Below are 27,897 nucleotides of genomic sequence, written 5' to 3' on the forward strand. Positions count from 1 at the left end.
GTGATGAGTTGACTTATAGAACATACTTGGGTCTTAAAATATGCCAAACTGAAAACTACCTGACCTCTTTCTAGTTTTCTTTTATGCTGTGCAAATCTAGCTGATTGTTACTACTGTTCTGACCTGTTTTCACTCTGTGCTTCTTTAGGTATCTGAATGTAGTTGGCCAATTAGACAAGCACCAAGTCTCCATAATCTCTATGCTGTATGTAAGAATATGCATAACTGGTTGGAGCAGAATCCCAAAAATGTTTGTGTCATTCACTGTATGGTAAGTCAAGCAGTAAGTAACCATTTGTATATAGATCTATATAGAAAAAAATATTTCAAATATAAAGCTTGACATAAATTAAGGTCCTTTTAATGAGTATAGATAGTTAATGGTTGAAAAAAAAAACCCTGAGGTACAGTACAAACAATACAAAGAATAACACAAAAAACTGATGGGTGGGCTTCAAAAATTTTAGCAACTGGTTCTCGGCCCGGTTGCTGGAAGGGCATGGCCATGGTGGGCATAGCCTAGTCACCTTCCTGCACCACGGTAGGGAGGGGGTCATTTTTGCCCTCTCCGGGCTCCGGAGGCTTTCCTCAAGCCACTGGGAGGGTGAAAACAGCTTCCTCAGGCTCCGGAGGCCACTTGGAGCCGGAAACAAGCCCATTTCTGGCTTTCCAGAACTTCCTGTTTTTTGCCCTCCCCGAGCATCTGCGCGGGGAGGGACCAATATGGTATACCTGGGATACTATCAATATACTTACCTGGGATTTAAAATGGGCCACATGGAGATTCCTGGGATAGGAGGGGGGGCGGAGGGGGGCAGCGAGGGGTGGGATTTACCAGTTCACCAAACTGGCAATTAAAAATGATAAAATTCGTTACTGTTTCACCCAAACAGGGGAGAACCAGTAGCAGCTCACCCCTGAAAACTTAAAATTAACTTGTAGCAATCTATATGTGGAGGACAGTGCTAAACTTGATACACACTGCAACATCTTGAGATATTTCTCTGTCAAATTTGATAAGAGCCTGTAATGCTTTTGGGTTTTCTCTTAGCTAGATATTTATAGCTTTACTGATGAAAAAGTAGAAGACAAGGAATATCTTGTTCCTGTCATTTTATTCATGCATTTTTTTTTTTTTTTTGTATTTGATCCACATTTATCTCTAATAAAAATTCATCAATTTTCATTTCAAAGGGAGATGGAGTCCCTATAATGGTGTTTGCAGCATCTGATTTTTATAACTTCGTGAATAATAAATGATTATTTTTTAAAAAGCAGACTGCTTAGTTTATAGTGTTCTTAGAGAATTTATTGTGTTCTTAGAGAATTTAGAAGTATCTCAATAGTGCTTTCAGGATAGTAATTGGAAAACTTGGTATCATTTCCATCATCTTGCCAATTATGTCATGAAACTCATGATACTGGTTTTTCATCACTGCTTTCTTCTGGAATGTTCCTTATTAATTTCAGGAAAGGTGAAAGTGCGATGTCAGCACCAGCAATGGATCTTATCACAAATGTGTAGAGGAAGAGAGACATCTTGAAAGCATTGTATCAATTGTACAATGTACCCCAATGGACTATCCATAATATAACTTGTTTTGGAATCTGTTACAGATGGACAATCTGACAATCCACCCTAATCCCTCTTTTGATTCTTATCTGAGAACGTTAGGATTGGATTTCCAAAGTTCATTTCATTTGTATATATAGAAAAAAAATGTAGCCTGTCATTATTTTAATGCTTGTTATATTTCTGAACACATCAAAACTAAAGCAAAGGCTGCTTAAAGTATTTACCACCTACTCAGTTGCTTGGAGAGTTTTAGTTCCTCAGGAAATTCAGTGTGTTGTAGAAGTTCTTTCAAAAATTGGACTGGCATTTGCACTGAGTCAAAAATATCATGATCCCTGTGGAGTGCTAAAATAATTTTATTTTAGGCCTGAAAATGACATTACACCCTACATGGGCAACACAAAATGTATTCGCCCTGAGCAGTACTTTAGATATTATTGTTCCTTTTATGTCTTACATAAACACTTGATGTCAGGAGATGCCTAGCAATTCTAGAACAGTCTTGAGTCTTCCACAGTGTTAATTCTAGCGGGACTGTTTAAGTTATTAAACAGGCATATGACTTGAGGAAGCAAAAAAATTAAAACCAAACAATACAATTTATTAATTCAGTTTATCACTTAATGATTGCAAAGAAAGGAATCAGATTACCATTGAAATATTCAACACAGAGGTGATATTCAGCAGGTTCTGACCAGTTCTGGAGAACTGGTAATGGAAATTTTGAGTAATTCAGAGAACCGGCAAATCCCACCTCTGACTGGAGATTTTACAGTATCCTTCCCCTGCCATACCCACCAAGCCACGCCCATAGAGCCGGTAGTAAAAAAAAAATTGAATCCCACCACTGGTTTAATAGTTACTGTACAATTAACAGTTTGCTAATTATTATGCTAGGGATTTTAAGGAGTCTGTAGAGAATTCAACACATTTAATGCTTTCATTTCAGTAAAACAGGGGAAGTAGAATATTTAGAGAAGTGATTTAATGATGCTCACACAAAACTTTGCTTGATGTCTGAAAAGTCTCAGAAAATATAAATAAGAATAAAAATTAAATCCATTGTAAAACTTCTTGCCATAGTAAAGAAGAGATAGTGAAATGGCACAGCATTAAGAAATATTTTGTCCTTTTCCTGAGGATTTTAGCAAAGTCAGAGAAAATGAACACACTTATCAGGCAACGTACAATAACTCTGTGTAATAGAGAATATATCACTTTCGTATAACTATGTGTAATAGAGAAAGTCAGGCTTTTAAACTCCAGGTAAAAAGTGTCTTCTAAAAAGCATCAGCAGGAGTTACAATTTAGGTAAAACAGGAAACATTAGTCACTTGGGCAGCACAATCAGTTTAGCGTTATGCCAATTCTTGATTTTTCTAATTTAAATAGTTTTTGCTGTAATGAGGATGAAGTTTTTAAGGCAGAGAGAACATATTGAATGCATGGAAGGAAATACCAAGGGTTGTGCTGGCGGATGGTTGTTTAAAATAATGTGATATATCACATCTGAACACAAAAGCTAAAATGATTTTTTAAAAAAAGATTAATGAAGGAAAGCATTAGTTAAATGGCAGCACCCCTATATAATCTCTTGGCTTGATTGTTAATATCTTTCCTGAACAAGGTTCACAAGAGAGAGACATTTACTGTTCTCCTATTCCAGAGATTTCCAAATCTGGCAACTTTAAATCTGGCACAGCTGTCTGGAGAATTCTGGGAGTTGAAGTCCACAAGTCTTAAAGTTGCTACGTTTGGGGAGCCCTGTCCTATACTATCAATAAGAATTTCCAGATACAATAAAACTTTTTTTTTTTTGCTAACTCTGTCATTACTTTTCAACTTTCCCAGGAATCAATAATGTAGATTGAAAGGTTGAGGATCAAGGGCACAATTTTAGAAGTCACATCTGCTTATCTTGGGTTACTCTTATTTTATATCTTAATGATACCAGAATTTTCTGAGCAAAGGTGCCCGAATGAGGGTTCTCTGCCATTTCTCTGCCAATCTAAGATGACTTTGCAAGCCAATCAAACTTCCCTTCTAGCTTCCTTTATGGCTTTTTCTTTATGGCTTGACCAGAATATTGAGACTACCCAAATATTAAATAGATTATGGGTATAATTGAGGCCCTGGGAAAGCAAATCAGGGAACAATGGTTTGCTTCCCTAAAACGCAGTAAAATAATTTTCAAGGCATTTGGATTTTTGAGTACAGGCTTCATAAAATTGTATGCCACTTAGTTCTTCACTTGTCATGTCAGACCCTGCTCATCCATGACTTTTTCTATCCTATACCTGGAAGGCTTTTGTTCACTAACAACAAAGAGTATAGGAAGTTATTTTTTGTGAGCCAGCCAAGACCAAGAATAAATTTCAGTTGTCTTCAACCTCTGTATCCTTAAGTGATGTAAATATAATAAATATAGAACAATAATGCCTCCTCTAAGTAAGATCCCATATGTTTTATTCCGTTTTCTCTGAGAAATAATGTGGGGACCAACATTGATTGTTTGCACATCAAACAAGTATCTGATAATCCACAGTTTTGCATACACGTCATTAAAATAGTCAAAACAATACATATCTCTTCCTCTGTCATATTCCTATCATTCCTATTTGCAGATTCCTCAATTTATCATGTTTGTTTGTTAGCAGCATCCCCTCTAATCAGTATAGCATCTACTTCTAGAATTTAGCAAAGCTGATGATGTCATTAGCAAATGGTTCATTTGGGAGCCATGCTAGACAGATCAAGCAAGTTATTCCCCTTCTCCACCAACAGACTTTTGACAGCTGGCCATCAGAGTCCACCAAGTTGCAGAGATGATACACCTTGACATACCCTAGAATTGAAGCATTTTTGTATGGAGATCACCATCACATTGGCATTGTTGCCTCTTTTAATGGATTCTCCTGATTTCCCCCCAAGCAACTTCAAAGATGGTTACTTGCCACCAGAGGTAAGGCTGTTCCAATTGTTGATGACTTTTTGTAACCCACATGAAGAAATCCTGTCCCTAGGATACTATTATCCAGATAAATTATCTGGAGAGACTTGGTCAATGCCAAGTGGTATAGGAATACTAGTAGAGATCAACTGCAGTATTTGTGGAATTCCATGTGATCATCCTGGAATTATATTTGTCATTTAGTTGATACTATTGTCATTTATTAGATTTCTAGTAATTTTCCCAGATACCCCTTTCTTCACCCTTCTGATAAGTGATTCATAAGTTATTGACATCCTAAAATAACAAAGAATGAAGTAAGACATTTTCTTCCATTTCTTCAAAGGCACACAACACAACAGAACGATGATTCATAGAGATCCATGTAAGGGAAACAAATTCACCATTATTTCCCTTCTGTAAACAGCTTTTTGTCACTCAAATCTTGACTACTTGTGCTGTCTTGAAATTATAATACGGAGAACAGGCAATTATACCTTGCTTTCTTTTAAAAAAACTGACAGATTTTTTATAGTAAAGAAGCTATAAATCAGAAGGTGCAGGCAAGTTCATTAATAATAAGATACTAGCTCTCAAAATCTAACTCAATTTGTATAGGGAAGCTGTTCTAGTTTTAGGACTCGGGAATAGGCAGGTAGATTTGATTCACTTAAGTATTGCCCATAGAAATTCCATGGTACAATACCGTAATTGATGGAAGAGAATATTTGTAGCTCAGGGTGGAACTTGTGGTCCTTGATCTTGCAGAAAACAACTAAGCTCAAAGAACACCATGGACCATATAGTAATGTAGCATCTTACTAGAAGTTTACTCCCTCAAGGTAAACTGTCATGGATAAAAGTTAGTCAGAACTATATCAGGATAATGAGCATATCTCTATCATATTCCATTTTTATTTATTTAAATAATTATCCCACTATTTTAAAAATGCACTTAAATTGTTGTATATTCCACACTTGCTTATTCTATAAGACAGACACAGTCCTCCATATTTAACATTCCATATCAAAGGTAAACAATGGCAAACTTCATATATCACATTAAACTATATTTATCATTGCTTGTAAAGGGTGGTTTGTGGTTTAGTGTGACACTTGAACCAGGCTACAATAATCTTGCTTTTGTGTGATGTGTACATCTAGCCATGGCCTTTCACAGTTCTATGGAACTTATTTTACCTGGAACTCTCACAAATCCCTAAAAAGTTTTGTTTGTTTAGCAAATTTATATAGCCACCCCTCCAACTAAGGAACTCTTGGAGGTAAATAGAAATAAAATAACCAGCTGTACAGATCCACTAAAAATAAACTGGGTGGAGACTCCTACAGTGCCAGGTGGAAAAGCCAGGCCTTTACATCTTTCCAGAAAGCCAACAGGGTTGGCCAACAGATTGGATGAAGACAGGCATGCAAAATCTTTATTTGTCTGATAAGATTCTTCACACATCACTTTGGTTATTATTATTTTTTGTCCTACTGTCCTAACTCTGTATCAGCAATGCAGTGGAAGACGTGCATTGCCTCAGTATGTAAGGGACAACTCCTCTTTAAACCCCTTCAAGTTGCTGCTTTCTTTATTGGGAGAAGCCACATATTCAGATTTTTCTGCATATGGCTTCCATGCAAATTATATACTTACTAAATTCTACAGCAGTGATATCCATTCTGATGCCCTCCAAATGTTTTTAACTACCAACATTATAATTTCGCACAATTGACCATGAAGCATGGAATTCAAGAATGTTGTAATCTTTAACATTTGAAGGCCATAAAGTTGTCTATTTATCAGATTGCTCTGAAGATCAAAGATTTGTGGAAAGGAATGTTACAGAATTTTCTTCTTAATAACAATATTGGATTACTTTGACTACATCCCACAGCTGGAAGCTTTTCTCTATCAAACTGATTATTGGAGTATTGGACACTTACTGTCTGTAAATTGTTCTGGTTTGTTGTGACAGACATGCTCTAAGTACACTTTAATCAATGATGACTCACTTCTGGCATAGCTGGGAACCATAGGTAGGATGCTGTTTTCTTCTTCTGCACCTCTGGATTACATTAGAAGGAAACAGAGAAAAATTCTACCCTATTTGTTCTTCATCTTCTATTTGATGGACTTGCTTTGTTGTAGTCTATGTCCAGCTGAGATACAGTGCCAATTGTAAATGTATCTCATACAATCCCATTCTAGTTTTTAACCCATTGTTGGATGTTTCCATAACACCACACTAGAAGGAATTTTCACTGTCAGTGTCTAACGGTCTTTCCTTTGCATGGGAAGCACTTGTGTATTTTTTTTTCCTTTTTACCTTTTTAAAAAACATCCTTTGATGCATTAGAATTGACCTGTCAAATGTTTGTTTCTGTTTAATCCTGTGAATTCGGTGTAATCCTATGAACATTTTTTTTCAGAGAGAAGCATCTCACGAGTTTCTGCAGAGCTTCTGCTTTAGTTTCAAAGCAGCACTGAGCAGATCTTGTTTAAAAGATTTTGTGTGTGTTTAACAAAAAACCATGGCTCATTTGAAAGGTGAAATTTTCCTGATTGAGGCTCTTGCATTTTGTCTTGACAGGATGGTCGTGTGGCGTCAGCAGTCTTGGTCAGTGCAATGTTCTGTTTCTGTCATCTCTTTTCTAATCCAGCTTCTGCTGTTCAATTGCTAAATTCAAAGAGACCTGGAGTAGTACTCTGGCCATCCCACAGAAGGTATAGTAAATGTACTTTAGGACTGGCAAATCATGTGTAATGTATATTATATCAGGGGTCGCCAACCTTTTGAACCTCAGGGACCACCGAACTCATACTTTTAAATCCCAAGGACCACTAATATGAATTTTAAAAAAATGATAATATATTTAATATAAAATTTTGAATTTTTTATATTAAATATAAATTTAATATTAAAAATTATGTGTCTGCATGTACTATATATATATATATATATATATATATATATATATATATATATATATATATATATATATATATATATATATATATATATAAATAAATGACCCGGAAATACACGAACAAAGCTGAATACCATACATATAAATACCCGCGCAAACTTGAGAAAACACACACACACACACACACACATATATATGTATTACATACATACATACACACACACACTTATTTAATTATAACCGTGGCTGCCTGGAGTTGGAGTTGGGGGAGGGAAGGAGGGCAGGGCTGCTTCCATCCCTCCCCCCACCTGCACCTTCCGAAGAGACAGAAGAGCAAGGGAGGGTCTGAGCTGAGAGGCCTTGGGGCAACTGCCGATGGGAGAAGCAGAGGCAGAAAGGGGGCTTTGCTCTCTTTGAGGGGCAGCACCCCTCGGCCACCCCTCCAGGGGCTTCTCAGCAGGCAGCTTCCTGCAGAAGGACTGCTGCCCTCCAGCCTCACCTGGAGGCAGGCAAGGAAAGGGGGAGAGGTTGACACCTTCACCCCCCCAAGAGGAGAGTTGCTTTCCTCCATCAGCCCTCCATCTGCCACTTCTGCTGTTCTTTACCTCTCCTGCCCCGGGAGGAGAGCCGGGCACTGTTTCCTCCCTGCCCGATGGCTGCACCCTCAGCGGGAGAGAAACCCCGGAGCCTGGCACTGGCCGATCTGCTCCTCCCAAGTGCCGCTTCCCCGCCACCCACCTCGCAGAGTGGGGGATGAGAGAGGTTCCCCCTCCAGCCAAGCTATCGGGCGCTCCTTGAGAGATACGAGGGAAGCAGCTAGAGTCACTCTTGTCTCTTGAGAGCCCGGCCGGTTGCTCACACCGCTTCAGCTACAGAGACAACAGTTTGCAGGGGCCAATTTAGCATATGCAGGGTTAGGGTTGACTCAGGCTGCTTCTCTCTGCTGCACTACAGACGTGGCAGGACACGAGGGGCTGCCTTGGCGCCACCAGCTGCTGTAAATATATCGTGGTGAAGGGAGATGCAAATGTGAGTACTGCTTCTTCCAGCCACCACACTTCAGCCCGCAGCCCACCCCAGCACCATTACCTCATTCCAGCCACCATGGGCTGGTCCCATATTTCAGAGTGTAGTCATCCTGATGGAGGAACTGCTCTGGGATGGCCAAATGGCCAGTCCTGTGACTACTACATCTCTGGAATATGGGACCAACTTTCCCACCAACATTAGCAAGTCACCCCAGGGTGGATTTCCCTCACCCACCATTGGTCTTACCTTCCAGGTGCAGCTCACATGACTCTCTACTCAGTCTCAAGGTTTGCGCTTGGCCAAAGGGTGGGGGTCAGCGGGTGGGTGGGCCATGTGGGCAGAGCAGCCTTGTTTTCCCACGTGGCCCAGATTAATTGCTTTCGTGGGCTATTACTCTGCCATTTCTCTGCAGACCACCAAAATTTTGCCACAGTCCACCAGTGGGCCGCGGCCCACCAGTTGGCAACCGCTGTATTATATCATGCAGTATTGCAGGCTACTTCTGCTGCCTGCCGACTGCCTGCCATTTGGCAGTTCGAATCTCACCGAGCTCAAGGTTGACTCAACCTTCTATCCTTTTGAGGTCAGTAAAATGAGGACCCAGATTGTTGGGGTCAATATGCTGACTTTGTAAACCGCTTAGACAGGACTATAAAGCACTGTGAAGAGGTATATAAGTCTAAGTGCTATTGCTATATCAGGGGATACTAATTCACTTAGCAATAGCAATAGCACTTAGACTTATATACTGCTTCACAGTGCTTTACAGCTCTCTCTAAGCGGTTTACAGAGTTAGCCTATTGCCCCCAACAATCTGGGTCCTCATTTTACCAATCTTGGAAGGATAGAAGGCTGAGTCAACCTTGAGTGGGTGAGAATCAAACTCCTGGAAGTCAGCAGAATTAGTCTGCAATGCTGCATTTTAACCACTGCACCATCATGGTTCTTAGTTTCTGGATCCAGATTTTAGTCAATCTCATTCCTTTTTAACACCAACAGCTATCTTTATTTTTTATTTTTCCTTAGAGAGTGTTGACTCCTAGTGACTACCTGGGCAAATACCTGCAGTTTTTATAGCAAGAATTTTTGTCATTGCCTTTTCCCAGGGCATAGAGATAGAGCAGGGGTCTTCAAACTTGACAGATTTGGAAGGCGAAGTCTCCTCGCTGACAGACCATAGATCGTGACTCTCTGCGGCTCTCTTTCATTGGAGAGCCCCGATCATTATGGTTAGGGGCTGAAGCTGCCTTGGAGGGGCGGCGGAGTAAGGGGAAGCCGCAAGCCAGGTTGAGGGGAGCCGCATCTCCCCTCCTGGGCTTGGTCTTTTTCCCCCCAAAGACGATTGCAGCGGTGGTTTAAAATGACCACCCCCGAAGAGGAGGACTCAACTGGATTAAGCTTTGTGCAGGAGGGAAGAAAAAGGTGGATGACATCTGAACCGGGACAACTGAGCAATACAACTAAACAAAAGTACCCCGGGATTAAGGTAACATGGAATTTTTAAGAAAAGAAAAGTGAGCGGTGAAATGACAAAAGGACAGGAAAAAAAATAAGAAAATATTTTTGACAGCTAAGCGGGGCTTCAAACCGGGAAAGGAAGAAGCCGGAACTAAAGATTTAACTAAATTGGACTAAAATATTTTGACAATAAACAGGCATAAAATAAAGCTGGACTTAAGATTGTCAAAAAATAATAATAACAAATTGGAATATTTACAAATTGGAGACTGGACTGTGTTGGAATATTGAGATTCAAAAAACCCTAAATAAAAAATAGGGGGAAAAGGTGAAGACTTTGTATAATGGAGAGTGTCACCTTCTGACAAAAACCTGAGCTCAAACAAAAAGGAAAACATCCTGTTTCTGAATGAACTTGTGTGGATAAAGAAATATTGAAACAAAGTAAGAATCTTAGAAAGTGAAAGCAGAACCAGAATAAAGAAAAAAGCAAGGAAAGACTGACTGTGGGATTGATTGATGTTTTTGGTATAGACCGTGGGCTGGAATAATTGAGAACTTTAGAAAATTGAAAGAAGAAAGAAGGAAAGTAAAAGTGTTTTTTTTTTTTTTTTGTGGACTTTAACGATCATAAAATACAAGAGTGTGTAATCATGATATCTCTTCGGGAATTAAAATGGAACTTTAAAATATGAGAGAATTACTACAGGAAAGAGGCGAATCACTTTGCTCTGTGTTAGAAAAAATGGAAATGGCGATTGAAGAACAAGAAGAAAAAGCTTCAGAGGAGGAGGAGTCGACTCAAGGAGAAGACATTTTAAATAGACAATTAACACAAAGAACACTACAAAGAAGTGGGGAAAGAAGGAAGGTTAAAAAGTTGAGACTTAAGAAGGCAATCAAAAGGGGGAATACCTGTGAAGTCGGGAAAGACAGAAAGACCCAGCAGAAAAGGGGAAAGGAAGATATTAAGAAAGAGAGGGATATAAACTGGAATGAGAAAAGATATGGGGAAAAGAGCGGGAGGAGAAGCAGTAAGAAACAGGTGCATGAAATAAAGAAATACGGAAATAGTAAAACGTTGAAAAGAAATTGTTTTTTAAGAGATAATGGTTGATGAATTAAAAAGGTGATTCTGCAGGGTGACAAGGGGTAATAAGAATATTTCTGCAATTAAAAATATTTAGAAAATAGGGTAATATAGATACTGTTAACTTTTATTTAAAATTAAGGGGGGGAAATATGCTGTGGAATCCAAATGAAAAGATGTAATGATTATTTTTGTAACTTCTTAAAAATAATGGTTTATTGGGAATCAAGATGAGAGAATAAAGGTATATTTTAATCATTGAGGTGTTACACTCAAAGCAGTAAAAGGGAGGAAACCTATACTTGTTTTTTTTTCTTTAGTGTTAAAATTTGTATTAATCTAGAATTTATAAAAAGAATGTGAAATGGAAAGGGAATATGACAGACTAAAGAACCAACTAAATTAATAAGTTAATATAGACTATTAAAAGCAAGGAGAGACATTGGTAACCTATTATTGTTGTTGTTGTTGTTATTATTATTAGGCAAACATTTTGTTTATCTTTATTTTTAAAATAAATATTAAAGGATTATATTTGAAATAATTGAAATGAAACAAAAAGAAGTTTTGATTGAGATTAATGAAAGAGGCTAGAATTAATGTGTTTGTTTCTCTCCTTACTGAAAATTTGGAATGGAAAAGGTAATAATAGAATTAAGTATGCATATATGAATGTATAATTGCTGTCATATTTGTATGTAAAGTTGATGACCCGGAAATATGTTGTCCACTAAAAAGATTTTTGTTTTTAATGTGAAAAACTGAATAAAATTTGTTAAAAAAAACCTAAAACTTGACAGATTTAAGACTTGTGGACTTCAGTTCCCAGAATTCCTCCTCCAGTCATGTTAGCTCAGGAATTCTGGGAGTTGAAGTCCACAAGTCTTAAATTGGCCAAGTTTGAAGACCCTTGAGATAGAGAGTGACTAATGCCAGGTCATCCATTTGGCTTTGTGCCTAATGTAAGACTAGAACTCACAATCTCCTGGTTTCTAGCCCAGTGCCTTAACTACTATACCAAACTGGTTCTCTAACAGCTTCCTAACTGCACTCAAATCAATGTAAACAGTTTTATCAAATTTGGTTGAATGGCTGAAGCTTGGCAAGTGTTTTAAAAGGTTTTCAATGATAGTGTCAAGCATTCAATGTTATTGAAGCTTTTTACACTTCTGTTTTTCTATAGCTGCATCCTCAAACATATATCGAGAGAGTCCTGTTAAAGTTAGACTCTTCCAATTATGTGGATGCAAGAATCTTCAGTTATTCCCAAAGAATATAAAGATATGGTTTTAGACAGGAAGTCATCACCTTTTCAAAAATAGAAAGATGTTATTTGGACAGAAACGTCTACATCAGACTTCCTTAGCCTGGTTCTATCTTCCCAAGTGGGACTCATGATAGAAGTTATACTATAACACCCATGGGGTGGTGTGGGGACAATAGTGTTGGGAAAACTGATTAAATTCTATGGCAAGGCTGAGCATGGGCTACACACAATTTATTTTGGGACCTGTGCTCTTCTGGGCAGCTTGCCATCCAACTGGTTGATGGGTAGATGGAAATAGGAATAGTTAGAAAGGATGGTTTTCAGAAAAGCAGCAGCAAAACGAAGCAGAATTTTTTGTCACTTTTCCATACTAAGTGCTCATTATCTTAGAGGCAGGGAGAGCTTGTTTCTGTAGTTTTTAAGTCAGATATATCAAATCTATATTTTTATTTGTTTTTTCCCTTGATTCATTCAGGATTTTTCACTACATTTGCTCTTTTGACATTAATGTTGGCAAGCATGCATTAAAAATTAAATTTTCTTGACTTTAGGATGTGCTGTTGAAAATCTTCATTATGATAATCAACCAAGTTCCCTGTAGAGCCAAAGAACAAAGAATACATGTAGATTTTTATGAATTCCCTTTTTCATTTCAGGTATTTAGGGTATATTTGTGATCTAATAGCAGACAAACCTGTCCAGCCTCACTGCAAGCCTATAACCATCAAATCAGTCCTCCTTAGTCCAGTGCCCTGTTTCAACAAGCAGAGAAATGGCTGCCGACCTTTCTGTGACATCCTTATTGGAGAAACTAGAATATTTACAACATCACTGGAATATGAAAGAATGAAGTAAGCTGCTCTCTGCTGACTGTACTGATAAAATCTCACTTTGGTTGTTTAATATGTATATACCTATGGTAGCACAGGTGAGCTAATTCCACATGACCTAGGCACCCAGGCTTTCAGTCAATTATGATTGATGTTGATTGGATTTCAGCAGCTACTGCTTCCTTCAGGGAGATGGAAATCTCAGTTGCCTGAAGTGCTCATATCTGTGAAGATATCCTACATTCATCCATCCATCCACACACCTCCCTTCAGACTGACATCAATTAGCCAACCCTTTCATGCATCTACGGTTCATGCATTCCATACATTTGATGATATTTTGTGCCTTCCTCTGAAGTTTTGCTTTTGAGCAGCTTGAATGCCACATGTCTGCTAATACTATGTCAATACACGATAATGTTGGGTCATAAACAGCTTACATGGAGGTGCAGTGAAAGTCATATGAGTTGTATAGTATTTACTATATGAATTGTTGTCTGTATAATCTATGAATTAAACAGTTTTTGAGAATAGCCCGATCATTACATTTAGAAGTCAGAATAAAAATGAACAATATTTTTATTTTAATCCCAGCACTGAGCTTTTGACTCCATCCAACTCAACTACACTGAACTGCAATGTTCAACTGCTGGGTTATAATGCATTGTTCAATTTGAATTCTATGTTATGATTCCTTATGAATATCACGTTAGGCAGAATGTTCTGCTTGCTTTTTCCTTAGGGAATTCCGTGTTCAAGAAGGAAAAGTTGTTATTCCACTAGGAGTCACTGTCCATGGTGATGTAGTTGTTTCTGTCTACCATATGAGATCCACCATTGGGGGACGGCTGCAAGCTAAAGTATGACTTGATGTATTTTTTAAATGCAAGGTTAAACATTCAGGAACTTTAGCTGATCTAAAATATTTTAATAGTATGAGATAAACATTGGATTTAAGCATATTACTCAGAAAGACTGTTAGAGTAATCAGTAGTTTCTCTTAGTTAAAATGTTTGTATATATAAAAAAAGCAAATTTAGAAAAGTTGTGATGTTTCTTACTGAAAACTCTTTGGTAGCTGAAGGAACAAATTTGTTGCTGAAATATTCTGTTCATACCAGTACTTGGTGTCAGCAAATAGGAAGTGGGCAGGTTCATTCATTACCATGGTTGCTGCAGAAGCAACACACATCATGCATATAGCAAGGGTTGTGTCAAGAGTAATATGAAAAATACTGCTTCCACAAACAGTCCAGCCCTGGATCAACCATTAAGCAAAATAAGAATGTGCTTAGGGCACCACAGTGTATTTCCCCCCAGCTATCATGCCTTTAACCCTTTCATGCCAAACTCAACTTTAGCTTTTAATCACTTATTGGGTGTACCCTGAGTTAAGCAATGGAGAGGCCAATGGACATTGTCGTTGGTCTGTATTTACTGCATCAGCTAGCCTTAATCCAGCCCTGAATCAGTCAGCAAAATCCAATGATTCCTAGTTCACAGTCCTAGACAGGGATGTCAAACACCTGGTCCATGGGCCGGGTGTGTCACATACTGGCCACACCCACGCCTGGTTTAGCGAAGGGGGAAAAAGTCCCAATATGTCATGTGATGCCACCGTGATGATGTAAGTTTGACACCCCTGGTCTTAGAAAACAGTTAGTGAGATACCTTGATTCTAAGTTTGGGGAGAGGGGAATGTACAGATGTGCCACTAGTCTGAATTCAACAATAAGTGAACAAATTAATGATTTATTGATTTATTTCCCATTTTTAAATAAATAGCTGAAAACATAGTCAATACTCTTTCCCCCTCCTATTTTCCTCACAACTACAACCCTATCAGATGTGTTAGGCTGAGAGAAAGTGACTACGCCAAAGTCACTCAGTCGGCTTTCATGCCTAAAGTGAGATTTGAACTCACAGTCTACTGGTTCCTAGCCAGATGCCTTAATCACTAGAGCAAATTGGCTCTCTAGACCAAATTATTATTTCTTCATTGCTTCAATATTTTTTGTTTTGTTTTGATTCCTATTGTAATAAAATAAAGTGAATACAACTGACTTGATAGTTCTTCCATGATAAACATTTGAATTTTGCTATGGTTTTCTTTAATTTTAAAATTATGTATTTAATGATGTTTACAGATGACAAACACACAAATGTTCCAGATTCAGTTTCACACTGGATTTGTACCTCTGGAATCAACAACATTAAAATTTACTAAGTAAGTATCTCTAGAACACTGAACTGAATGAAAATGGATATTATGAGGTCTTATTGTAATAAATATCTTTATAAGAAATATTTACTTTACCTCCAAAACAGGAATTTTTGAAAATAAGTTATAGAATATAATTGCATAAGAATAATTACAATGCATTAATGAAATACATTTAGCTGCAAAAAGTGAGTAAAACATCCAACATATCAAAATTAATTTTGAATAAATCAAATTAAGCCCAAGCAGATTCTAATAAACTCATGGTATAGTGCCGAATTATTCCAAAATTTAGACCACATGGGAATTTAAAATTAATTTCAACTTATTTTTCTGCATCAGGGTTGGATATTCTACATCAGGCCTGCCAAACTCGTGGCCCGTGGATGTGCCACATGCCTGGTTTAGTGAAGCGGAAAAGTTGTGATACATCACATGACACCACCGTGAGGACATGAGTTTGACAGCTCTGTCCTACATGATTCATGTAATATCTGAGTAGTGAGCAAGGTTCAGCACTCAGAAGCCTGCAAACCAGCCCCTATATAGAGATGAATCTAGGTAATTAGAGAAGCTAACAGCGCTAACTCAGCCAGAGAATTACCTTTAAGTTCTTTCAGCTGCACTAATAATTCTGTTTCTCTTTTCTGTTAGCTGAAGAAATAAGTCAGTGCTCAGGAGATAGTAACTGAGATGTATTAACAGAGGTGTTGAGTAGGCTACAAGGATCATAGCTTCTTCTGTGAATACTTTGGTTGGGTCACGGATTTCTGTAAAATTATCTCAAGCTGAACAAGGTTTTCATCAAAGAAAACATTAAATGTGAATGAACCTTTTTACCTGGCTTAAAAGGAACTGTATATATCTTTTCCTTCAGGCATCTATGAAACATTTTCTGCATTTATTCATTTGGAGTCTGGGAACCTAACCTCCACTCCTTTAACCTCAAACTAACCACTATTGACCTCATCCCATTCCTAAGAGGTCTGTAAGGGGAGTGCATAAGTGCACCATCGTGCCTACCGTCCCTGTCCTATTGTCCCCATTTATTCATACCTATTTCCTGTATTCTTACTCATGTTTATACTTATATCTATTATCTTGTAAGCGATTGACAAATCAAATAAATAAATCAATAAAAATAAATAAATACATTAAGTCCAAAATACCCTTCTTTGTTTCCAATGAGAAATGCACGCCAAGGTTCAGATACTTAAATCTTAAATCAATTTTTATTAGGAACTTCTATAGGACTTCTTCCTTAGTAACATTAGTCCTTTAATTAAAAAGAATCACATTGTATAAGCAAATTGTCACTACTATATTCAGGCTCAAAATATGATTTAACAGGTGATCTTCAAACCATTTCTTTGAATTAATTTGAATCTTTAGGCCTGAGCTGGACGCATGTGATTCACCAGAAAAATATCCCCATCTCTTCCATATCATTGTGGAAATGGAAGTAGATTCGACTGATAGGCAGACTGACTTAACTCCTCCATGGGAGAATTTTACCACAAAAGACATCAACCCAAGCATTCTTTTCTCATCGCCTCAGGAACATCAAGACACTCTTGCTCTGGCAGGTAAGGAAGACAGTTGTTTTATCTGGAGGAATAATCCCCAGCCTGGTGCCCACATAGTCGATGAGTTCCACTTCATCAAATCCCCAGTCAGCATGGCCAAAGACTGGAGATTTCAGCTTTCATGAAAATATCAAGCTTGGCTATTTTAAATCCACTCATCTTTGATTTCTTTGGGCTCCTTTTACATTATAGGTAGAAGTTCTGTAGATGCAGTGCAAGATAACCTAAAGAATGTTGGCCAGGGTGCATTCTTGTCATCTCTCAGCTGGCAAGGTACATATGATTTCTCCTTAAGTAATCTGTCTTTCAGAACTCACAGCTCATTATTAGTTTCCTTCCCTCCTTCATCTTCCAGCCTCTTTTCAGGGATCTCGTACGTATTATGCCATATTCCGCAGGCATTCTTTAATTTATACAAAATACCTGCATGCGCATGGAATTGAGTTCACATTTTTGAGCCAGCCAGATTTATTTTTGCTATCTCCACACAGAAATGTATGGCTGTAAAATCACTTGAATGCAAACACCATACATTCATTTATATTTTGGATGTTCTCTGTGCATTGAGAATCAAACAATAGTACTTAATTATTATTCTTGGTATTGTCTGCTTTCACATGGGGCTGTTTTCGCCCCAAGGATTTTTTTTTTCTGCCTTAGAAGAACCACAAAGTCGCTAGCTAACATTAAGCTGTTTTTACTACTTAGATCAAAAGGCAGAAAGAACCAGTTCTCATCCCAGCTCTGAGGACAGGGCAGCACTGGTCCATGAAGAAAGCGAGCAATCTGATGACGAACTCTTATCCCTCTCCAGTCAGCACAGTGGCACTAGCACTGACAAAATTCACAGCACTTCAAAGCACAGCAAAAAGCAGCCAGAGAAGCCAGGCCCACCTCCACAAGAGGATGTAGATCTTTTAGGTTTGGACGGCACTCCTATGAACTATCCAGCAGCCCCCACTGCACCACCATCTAACTCAGACTTGCTGAGTGACCTTTTTGGGGTTGGAAATTCTGGAGGATTAAATCAAGGCGGTCAGGGAGCTGTTGAAGATGTCTTTCAGATGGGTGGAACTGGTTCAGCACAGTCAACTCCACGGCGGCCTGCATCTTCAGCCTCCCCATCGTTGTCCCCAAGAATAGGAGAAGGTAAAAAAAAAATCTTAACCATAACCTTACAGTGCTTTACAAACAAAGTTCACTTTAAGCAATTGATGTCAAACAAGATTCCTCATGAAAGAGTTGTGTCTTCCTTTGGATTTATACATTACTCTTCGTGATTATTAGTCTGTACAGCTACTAACTGCTATATTTTAAGACGTGGAGAGAAGATTTTTAAAAAAATCTCTCCTCAGAACTCAGATGTAAAGACTTCCATTTAGTGCTGGCCAATTTTCCCTATTTACCAGCAGTTTCTTCACTTCCCCTATTTTATGCAACTCAGGAAAATCTGGATTTTTTTTGTAGAACAAGCATAGTATTGCACAGCAGATAAGAGAATGGGAGAGTTTCTTGTGTATATTTTCAATCCTTTCTAGCCTAATTGTATATTTCAAGAGAGAGACTATGAATATAGGCAATGTAAGATCCAGGCCAGAACCACACTTTTTGTTGTTTTGATCCCAACAACTGATCTTTAAACAGTAGGAGGAAAGCTAGGAGACAATAAGGACAGCAAGATGAAAAAAAAATCAATTTTTAACAACCAATGCTTTATTAGGCTCTTGCTGATTTTATCTACTGCTACTCTGGTTGCTTGGTTTCTGCAAAGAATTGTGAATTCTATCAACTAGATGTAATGCTAACCAGGTATTATTTACCTGAGTGCTTTCTCTAGCTGGATTGTATATGCCAAGGGAGCAGGGCATGTTATGACACCTACTGGCATGTCCCGTGCCCTTGCAGATATAATCCTTTACCAATGCAATTGCCTATTTACATTGTGACAACAGGCATTCTTGTTACGTATTTGTTGAAAGCTGTGTGTCATCTATCATCCCCATAGCATGAGTTCAATGTTGTTTTCCTCAACCTAATGACTGCTGCAATCTCCCTTTTCTATTTTTACCATTATATTAAAAGAATTGTGACACTTGCTTTGGCAGTGGTTCACCTTAATGACAGTTTATGTAAAGTTAAGAATATTACACAATTTCTTTAAAATATAAGTATATTGCCCAATATTGGAATAGAAAGGAGAAGCATGCTCTTAGAATTAACCTTTTTCCCGCCAGCATCTGCCTTTGACCCATTTGGGGGTAGTCCTAAGCAACCTGTCCCAGATCTTTTAGGCTCTTTCCTTTCATCAAATGCCAAAAGTGATCCTTTTCTTCAAGCAACAAGAAGTCCTTCACCTACAGTGCAAGGGGATCCTTTTAACATGGGTATGATGTCTTTTTTATTTTTGAATTATGAGAAAAACAATTAATGGTACTGACCTTTTCCCTCTTGAAATGTGGGCTATTTTCAAATGGAAGAAGTAAGATGCTTTATTTTCCAATTTCTTTAAGATACTGCTGTGAACAGGAACTGTTCATGAATGAAGGCAAATATACTGCTGGGATATAAAGGATAATGTTGCAGGATCCAATCTGGGTCAGTCACCGGGACCAGAGGTTTAGTATTCCGAGCTTTCAGTCTCGTGCTAGAGCCATCCTCAGGGAACTTCTCTTTCTGATGACTGACCCAGATTGAATCCTTCAGTATCTACTCAGCAGTAAAATATCCATGTTCATTTAATTAAGAACAATAAACCACAGAGTTCAAATTGTTTGCAGGTCAAATAGCATACCATTGTATGGTGATTAATAAGCTTTTTGGAAAAACTCTCATAGTTTTTAAAAAATGTGAATAAGATCGTATTTGCAAAAAATGTGGAATCTGTTCAACCCCAGTGATCTGATTCAACCTTGGCAGATGTTTCCCAGACACTCGAAGTGGCGTGGCTGCATGAGAAATTTTTGCTTACATTAAGTCATTAACATTGTCTGTTGACCTGAAGTAGAGGCCTTTTTCATACTCAGAGTATCAAGTGCTTATTTTCCAAGCTTTCAATTGCTGAAGCAATATTTTGCCTTCTGCTTTTCATCCAATACCATGGAGAAAATCTTTGTGGTGGCAAATAATATCAATTTTCACCCAATGATCTGCTGGACATTGGCACAGCTGATATTTCCGTATTGAGAACTCCAGTTCACACATGAGCCATTTTTTGAACTTTGACCCTGCCAATATTTCAGAATGAGGTTATGCACATATGATCAACTCCAGGATTTATACTATCGTAGCAAAGGTTATGCATCCATAGCTAAGGACAAGGAAAGGATTGAAAAAAAAATAAAAATCTAAAATGTCGAAGGTCCAAAAATACCTGGACACAATAGTCATAACAGCCTATGCTATGGAATTGGGAACATAGTAGTGCATTGGTATCCATTAGGAATGTTGGCTACTTGTGGTTTAGGCATTTTTAATAGGCATTGTTGCATGACAGTTTTTAAGGGTTGCATGATAACTTCTTCCTATATAAAGTTCATGAACCTGAATTTTCTAGATGACAAAAAGCATGCCTATTGATTTTGTGAAAATGAATTGAGAACATTTTAGATATTCATTTCTGATGAAACTTGTACTCACAAGCTATTTATTTTGAGAAAATTGCATATATATTTATTTAATGAGAAACATGGTGAATTTCCCAGAAACAATGTGATAAAAGGTGGAACAAATGCACAGATAACTTTTTATATTATTATTTTAAAAATATTGCTAAATGGCAATGTTTATCTTTTAAGGTCCTTCCAGTACACCAACTGTTTCCATTCAGCCAGATATTTCAGGAGACTGGGAATGGCCTAGTAAATCAGGTTTGTCTGAAACTAATATCTGTTTAAGATGATTTATAGCAATAGCACTTAGTGCTTTACAGCCCTCTCTAAGCAGTTTAAAATTGCCCCCAACAATCTGGGTCCTCTTTTACCACTTCGGAAGGATGGAAGGCTGAGTCAACCTTGAATGGGTGAGACTAATATCTAATATATTTAAGATGATTAATATGAAAGGCGTTCACCTAAGCACTGTGACATTCATCATCTGTTTCTAAGTAGTTGTTTGTAAGATTTATATCCCACCTTCCCTTCAAGAGCTCAAGATGACATACATAGCACTAATTGGGATGGAGGGTGCCTTCAAATTTGTATTGATTCCTGGTGAACCAGTCATTGCAATTTGCTTAGCAAAATTTTTGGAAGTGTTTTGCAATTGCCTTTGTCCTAGAGCTGAGAGAGAATGACTGGCCTAAAATCACACAGCTGGATCTATGCCTAAGGCAGGATTAGAACTTATTGAGCCCAAGTTCTTAGCCTGGTGCCGTCACCACTACACCTAACTGACTCTCTCTAAATGAAGTGGCAATTAGATTCCTATCAGGGATGTAAGCGGGGATCACCCTCCAGCAATTGTTACTTGAGTTTTGAAAATATGCTTGTTCAATGGACACAACACATCTAACTTCAATATCTTAAATTTTGAAGAACTGCCCAAAGGTAGTACAGAAATCCTAACGAAATAGCAAAATATTAACTCCAGAGAACTATTTGATGTATTATAGAGATTTTAAAATTGCATGTGTGCTACAAGTTATACATGCTGCTATTTATATTTATCTAGTTGTCAAAAGCCTTTTTATAGTACACAAGCCAAGTTTTTTCTTCTCTGTTTACTTAATAACATGACTGAATGAAAAAGTAACTTAGATGTTTTTTTTTTTCTACTCTAGTTTTCCAAAGGTTATTTGGATGCTTGTTGAGACTTGTTCAATGCTGTTGAATTGAATATATCTTCAATGCAGACCTTGTAGAAAGACCTATTTCCAAATTACAATTCTATGAATGATATGCTTTGCTTCTGTTGAGTAGCCAACTAGTTTATGCATTGCATTGTGCTAGTTTCAGCTCTGAGGCCATTCAATTATATTTCGTAAATGTGCTTTCTCTCTTCTTACATCAACTAGGTATGGTGAGCAAATCAACTGCTTCCAGCCCTACAGGATCATTGCACAACACCCCCACACATCAAGCCAAACCACAAAGTCTGGATCCTTTTGCTGACTTGGGAGCTCTTGGCGCAAATCTAGCAGGTTGACCGATGATTGCATGGCCCAAACACATGTGTATCCCAAAGTGCATGTTCATATAACAGTCTGCTATTATTATTGTCTGTTGCCTGCTTCTCCAGAATGAATAACCAACGTCAATCCATGAATGGCAGATAACAAAATGCTGCTGCTTTCCTAGCTCTAGTAAAAAGAAAAGTGAAAAATGGGGTGGGGGGTAAATCAAAGAACAAAAAAAAAAAAGAAGTAACTTCCCTTCTTCCTAGCAAATATATACCTTAAAAACATATCACCACTTCTTAAAACATAACAAACCACTTCACCTTAGACCTTACCTCATTCTCAATAAACATAAAAATCCTCATCTTTCTTCCTAATCAGTAAATGTCCAGTAAGGTTTACCAGAAACAAACACCTATCTATTATAAACTTAATATAATAAATCTAATAAATCTACTTAATTTCCTACTTTTATATTTACATTTCTTTGTCTGTTCTTAAGCAAATCCCCCAACCTAACCAATCAAATACAACCAATAAAGAGTACCAAAAATGATACCTCAACTATTTTAAACTTAATCAGAAAAAATTTAAATGTAGCAAATAACCTCTTATCATTAAAACAAAAACTTGGAACATTATTTTTTAGTTCTAGTTTAAAAAAATCCTTTCAAAATTGGCAAAAATAACCAAAGCCCATTTTATCCTTGATCAAATAAGCCCTTTTTGTATCATTTCTCCTTACTCCCAAAATCTTGATCCTCGGTCCCCTCAAATAATATCCCAGCATATGCTTTCTTTTCATCTATTTTTCTTTTCTCAGAAAATCACCAACATTTATCAATGTTGTAAATCCAGTATAAAAAGGTTATACAAAATATTCTTCTGGCCTATTGTTCACATATCCTTTTTAATGATTAAACATCACTCAGCTTTAGTAGGTAAAGTTCATCTTATTCTATATCCTTCTTATAATATAATAATATATAATATAATATATAATATAATAATATATAATATAATCCCTGTGCAAGGATGACACGCAAATTCGTGAAGCGTTCCATATTTTTTCAACCTAATCCACAAAAAAAAAACATAAATCCAACAAATAATGATATCCCAATCCTCGTCAGAGAAGCTGTTAAGCATGAACGAAAGCATCCTAACGCCATCTTATTTGGTCTGGAGGACATCAATAACAATGATATCACAATTGTCCACAACATCATCAGTGACTATCAAGCATCAACCATCTCCCCTGATGAAATACTTGACATTTCCCACATTGGTTGAGAGCTCAAAAACAGAGACGGCTCTGTGACCCCCACGCTTCTGCAGGGTCATCTGCAAAAATTAATTAAGCAAACGTAAATTCATTTATACTATAAATTCACTCACCAAAAACGCCAACCATAAAAACCTCCAATCTCATCCTGACGTAACCTTACAGCAATGTGCCCGCTCCCGTATACTACGCACAGAACTCAAAAATCATCTAGACAATGGAGAGAAGGACCTGTACATTGATTACCGTGCAGACTGTATCAAAAGAAAGTCACACAACCCACAACTCAGCATCCAACCCTACTTCAACCAATCCATCATCACCCAAGACTAGCCACGCATGCCCCCAACTACCTCAATTCAACCTACAACTGGCCTTAAATGCAAGCTACTGAATGCAAGAAGCCTTGTAAATAAAATACCTGAATTTCTCCTCTTACTAAATACAGCTAAATACGACATTACATTTGTCTGTGAAACATGGCTCAACGCATCTCTCCCTGACACCATTACCTCAGTAAGAGACTATCACGTTTACCAATCTGATCGTGAAATCCGTAGAGGAGGTGATGTTGCTATCTTCTATAAAAAGTCCTTACATCTAAAAAACATCCAAGTTACCCAAGAGCTTGCTCTTCCTGAGACCATTATCTGTGAACTGACCTTAAATATCACATTTCGGTTCTTGCTATGTTACAGAGCCCCTGATTATGACATCGAACATGTAAACAAGCTAAATACACTACTACTAACATGGGCAGCATCCTGCCCACACGCTTTTATCTTTCTTGGTGACTACAATCTACCTCATATTAACTGGACCCTAAACGAATGTACAACTGAACCCATACATGCAACCTTCTACAATGCTGTAACAAATCTGGGACTGGAACAACTAGTAACCAACAATACTAGGCTTAACAACTGCCTCGATCTCATCTTCTGCAATAGTTAGAATTCAATTTACGGAATACAAATTAAAGAACCCTTTTCCAACAGTGACCACAACATGATTGACTTTTGTCTCAACATACGTCCACACAAAAATCATCACAACGACAAAATCCCCAATTATAACTTCAAAAAAGGCCACTATGATCTTATAAACAACGATCTCTCATCCCTTGATTGGCAATTTCTATTCACTGGATGCAATACTGTAGAAGACCATTGCAACACATTTTTACTTGAAGTCAAAAGAGCCATCAAACTATATGTACCAATAACAACTCCCAAAACCAGGAAAAACAGATTACCCATAACAATAAGAAAGCTTCAATCCAAAAAGAAATCACTTTGGCGGAAAAACAAATCTGGTCATGTTGCTAACTTCAAAAGCTGACACAAAAATTTATGCCACCAGATAAAGACTGAATGCACCAATTATCACATTAAACAAGAGGAAAACCTTCTACGCACCAATTCCACCCGTGCTTTCTACAATTTTGTAAACAACAAACTAAAAGACTCAAGATCCATCCCACCACTGAAAGGACCTAATGGCAAAGACTGCAACAACAACACCATCAAAGCAAACCTCTTTAACACATTCTTTGGCTCAGTAAACAGCAATGGATCAAGCCCAGTACTTCCTAGTCGAGCCACAGACAACTACAATGATCAAATACATATCGATTTTACAGAAGACATTGTTGAAAAAGCACTGCACAATCTAAAACCATCCCTATCTATTGGACTGGATGGAATATGTGCCTACTTCTTAAAAAAGCTATCCATTGTCATAGCCGAACCTCTAAGCATAATCTTTGAAAAATCTTTCAGGACCAGCTCCTTGCCAAAACTATGTTCACAAGCCATGGTCATCCCCATCTTCAAAAAGGGAGACCCCAGCCTAGTTGAAAATTACAGACCAATCTGACTTCCAGTTTGAGCTCCTTCAGCGACAGACCGAAATCCGCGATCATGCACGGTTTTGATCCATGCTTGCCGCCGGAGCGCCCCGAGCCGCTGGTTTCGGGGCTAAGCCACCCTGTAGAGGTGGTGAAGAGGGGGGACACTGCCAGCAGGGTCGAGGAGAGCCGCATCTCTTCTCCCCAGCTGGCCATTACTCCCTTTCCTGAAGGCGGTTGCAGCGGTGGTCAGAAATGGCCACCTCAAAGAAGAACTCAACTGGAAAAGAATGTGCAGGAGGAAGATAAGAAGAGAAAGTTTTGGTTGACCGGGTTAAACTGAAAAAGCAACAACGTAAAGTACCCTGGAATTTAAATTATAAAAAATAACATTGTTCCCAAAGAAGATCTTGAAGCAGCAAAGGAGAGAGGGAAGGGAAAGGATTTGGCTTTTTTTTTTTGTTCTCTTCCTTATACTGATAGCTTAGAGACTTAAGCAAGAAATTGACAAAAATCCACTTTGACATTAATAGGCATTTAAGCTGAAAATAAAATGTCAAAGGGATAATAAAGATTTCTGGATATTTAAAAGCTTTTAAAAGCAGGAAAGGAGAGAAAAAGAATAAAAGGGCAGGATCTGGAAAAATGGAGGAGACTGCCTGGAACTAAAAGGAATTTACAGTGAAACCTTAACAAGATTCCTAAAAGATACATTTTAACTGAAACTTTGTAACAAAATAATAGAACCCCAGGAAGAGAAAGTGGAAAAAAGAAGCAAGAAGAAACAGCTTTGGATTATTTGGATTACTTGGTGATTTTTGGATTTTTGGCTATTGCATTTAAATGACTAAAATCAATCGGGTGGTTGTTTAAAAGTGTTTAAAATGGCATCACTTTTAGAAGAACTGAAAATGGAACTTAAAAAACAGAAAGAAGGTGCACAAGAAGGAAGAGGTTCTTTTGGCTTCGTATTTCAACTCTTACAAATGGAGATCTGGAACTATGAGAAACAACAAGAAACGCTTGTAGAACAAGAAGATCAGGACAAAGAAGAAGCCATCTTTAATGATCAAGTAATTTTATGTGGGGGGGGGGGAAAGGGGAGAAAGAAAGTGAAAAGTTTAAGATTTGAAAAAACAACTAAAAAAGAATAGTTTGAAAAATAATTACAATATTAGAAAGCAACAGAAGAGGGGATTACAGAAGAGAGAATTAGAAGTAGAAAGACAAGGGGTAAAAAGGTGAGGGAGAAGAAGAGAGGAAAGAAGGAAAGGAAATGAAGCTATAAAAGACAGAAACAAGATATAGAGAAACAGGGAAAAGGTATAAGGATTGAAAGTATAAGCCTGTTTAGAGATAATGGGTGAAACTTTAATTGAAAAAGGGATTCTGCAAAGGTACATAAGATAGTATTGTTATATTAGAAACAGAAATAATTTCAGAAAATATGATGACTAAAATGATGGATAAAATATTTATTGTAATGCAGTGGAATGTTTGTTAATAAATAAATGAAATAAAGTGAATGAGAGAATGAAATTAGGAAAGGATGGGAACACTTTAATTATTATTAATGATTTATAAAAATATAAGAGAAATATGGAAAAAAAAGAATTAATTATAGAAAGTTTATAAGTGTTCACAAGGAAGTATGATATTCAATTGAAAAGAAATGTTAAAGATGTTAAGAGCTTAATGAATATTAATGATAGAATGTACCAAGCAGAATTCGATTGGAAGTTATATATTATATTGCATGTTATAATTTTAAAGGTATAAATTGAAATTGAAATAAGAGTTGAATGGATAAAATTAAAACATATAAAGGTGTCATACTCCAATTAGTAACTACAGGGGAAAATTTGTTTAATGAGAAAAGATAATATGAAATTGAAAAAGGACAGACAAAAGTACAAATATAATGATTTGAATTGAGATATGAGATAATTAAAAATAAAGTTGAGAAAATCAAGGGGAAAAACTATGTAGAAAATGTTAAACAGTAATAAGACATGGAATAGAACACAAAGATGAACATGAAATTGAGTTTGTGTCTGTATGAAGAAGTGATAACCCGGGATCATGCTATTCTCAAAAAAAGATGTTTTATTTGTATTATGTTTTTTGTGAAAACCCAAATAAAATTTATATTAAAAAAAAAAGAAAATTACGGACCAATCTCCTTTTGCTGCATCTCCTGTAAAGTCATGGAATCAATTATTAACCAATCCATTATCCTTCACTTAGAGACAAACAACCTACTCTCTAATAAGCAATTTGGTTTCAGAAAAAAACTATCCTGCAATCTGCAACTCTTACACTGCAAAAACATATGGACTACACAGCTCGATCAGGGCAAAGCAATAGACACAATCTACATAGACTTCTGTAAATCCTTTGATTCAATGGTACATAACAAACTACTACTAAAACTAAAATCTTATGCTATCTCTGGACACCTACATAACTGGATAGAAGCATTCCTGTCAAACAGACAACAAATGGTCAAAATTGGGAGCATCCTATCAAATTCTGTACCTGTTAACAGTGGTGTCCCCCAAGGCAGTGTTTTAGGACCAACTCTCTTCATACTCTACATAAATGACCTCTGTGATCATATTAAGAGCAACTGCGTTATCTTCGCTGATGATGTAATGTGATTCAACACCACAGACAATACTGCTACCCTTCAAATAGACCTTGACTATG

The 27,897-nt window shown here is 37.3% G+C and overlaps 1 protein-coding gene across 1 annotated transcript in view; it reads left to right on the top strand.

The window, feature by feature from the left end:
• DNAJC6 (DnaJ heat shock protein family (Hsp40) member C6) overlaps positions 1-27,897 on the top strand; it is a 67,884-nt gene that overhangs the window by 14,736 nt on the left and 25,251 nt on the right. The window contains exons 5-15 of the mRNA XM_087960418.1: positions 149-271; positions 7,124-7,257; positions 12,961-13,155; positions 13,877-13,994; positions 15,282-15,361; positions 16,748-16,941; positions 17,134-17,214; positions 17,650-18,090; positions 19,176-19,325; positions 20,736-20,807; positions 21,953-22,078. Of these exons, the coding sequence (XP_087816544.1) occupies positions 149-271; positions 7,124-7,257; positions 12,961-13,155; positions 13,877-13,994; positions 15,282-15,361; positions 16,748-16,941; positions 17,134-17,214; positions 17,650-18,090; positions 19,176-19,325; positions 20,736-20,807; positions 21,953-22,078 (1,714 nt within the window). The remainder of the gene's footprint in view (positions 1-148; positions 272-7,123; positions 7,258-12,960; positions 13,156-13,876; positions 13,995-15,281; positions 15,362-16,747; positions 16,942-17,133; positions 17,215-17,649; positions 18,091-19,175; positions 19,326-20,735; positions 20,808-21,952; positions 22,079-27,897) is intronic.

Source organism: Notechis scutatus, chromosome 3 (assembly GCF_049901735.1).
Source record: "Notechis scutatus isolate UNSWTSFEM ecotype Mainland chromosome 3, rNotScu1.2, whole genome shotgun sequence".
In the NCBI taxonomy this organism is placed as follows: Eukaryota; Metazoa; Chordata; class Lepidosauria; order Squamata; family Elapidae; genus Notechis; species Notechis scutatus.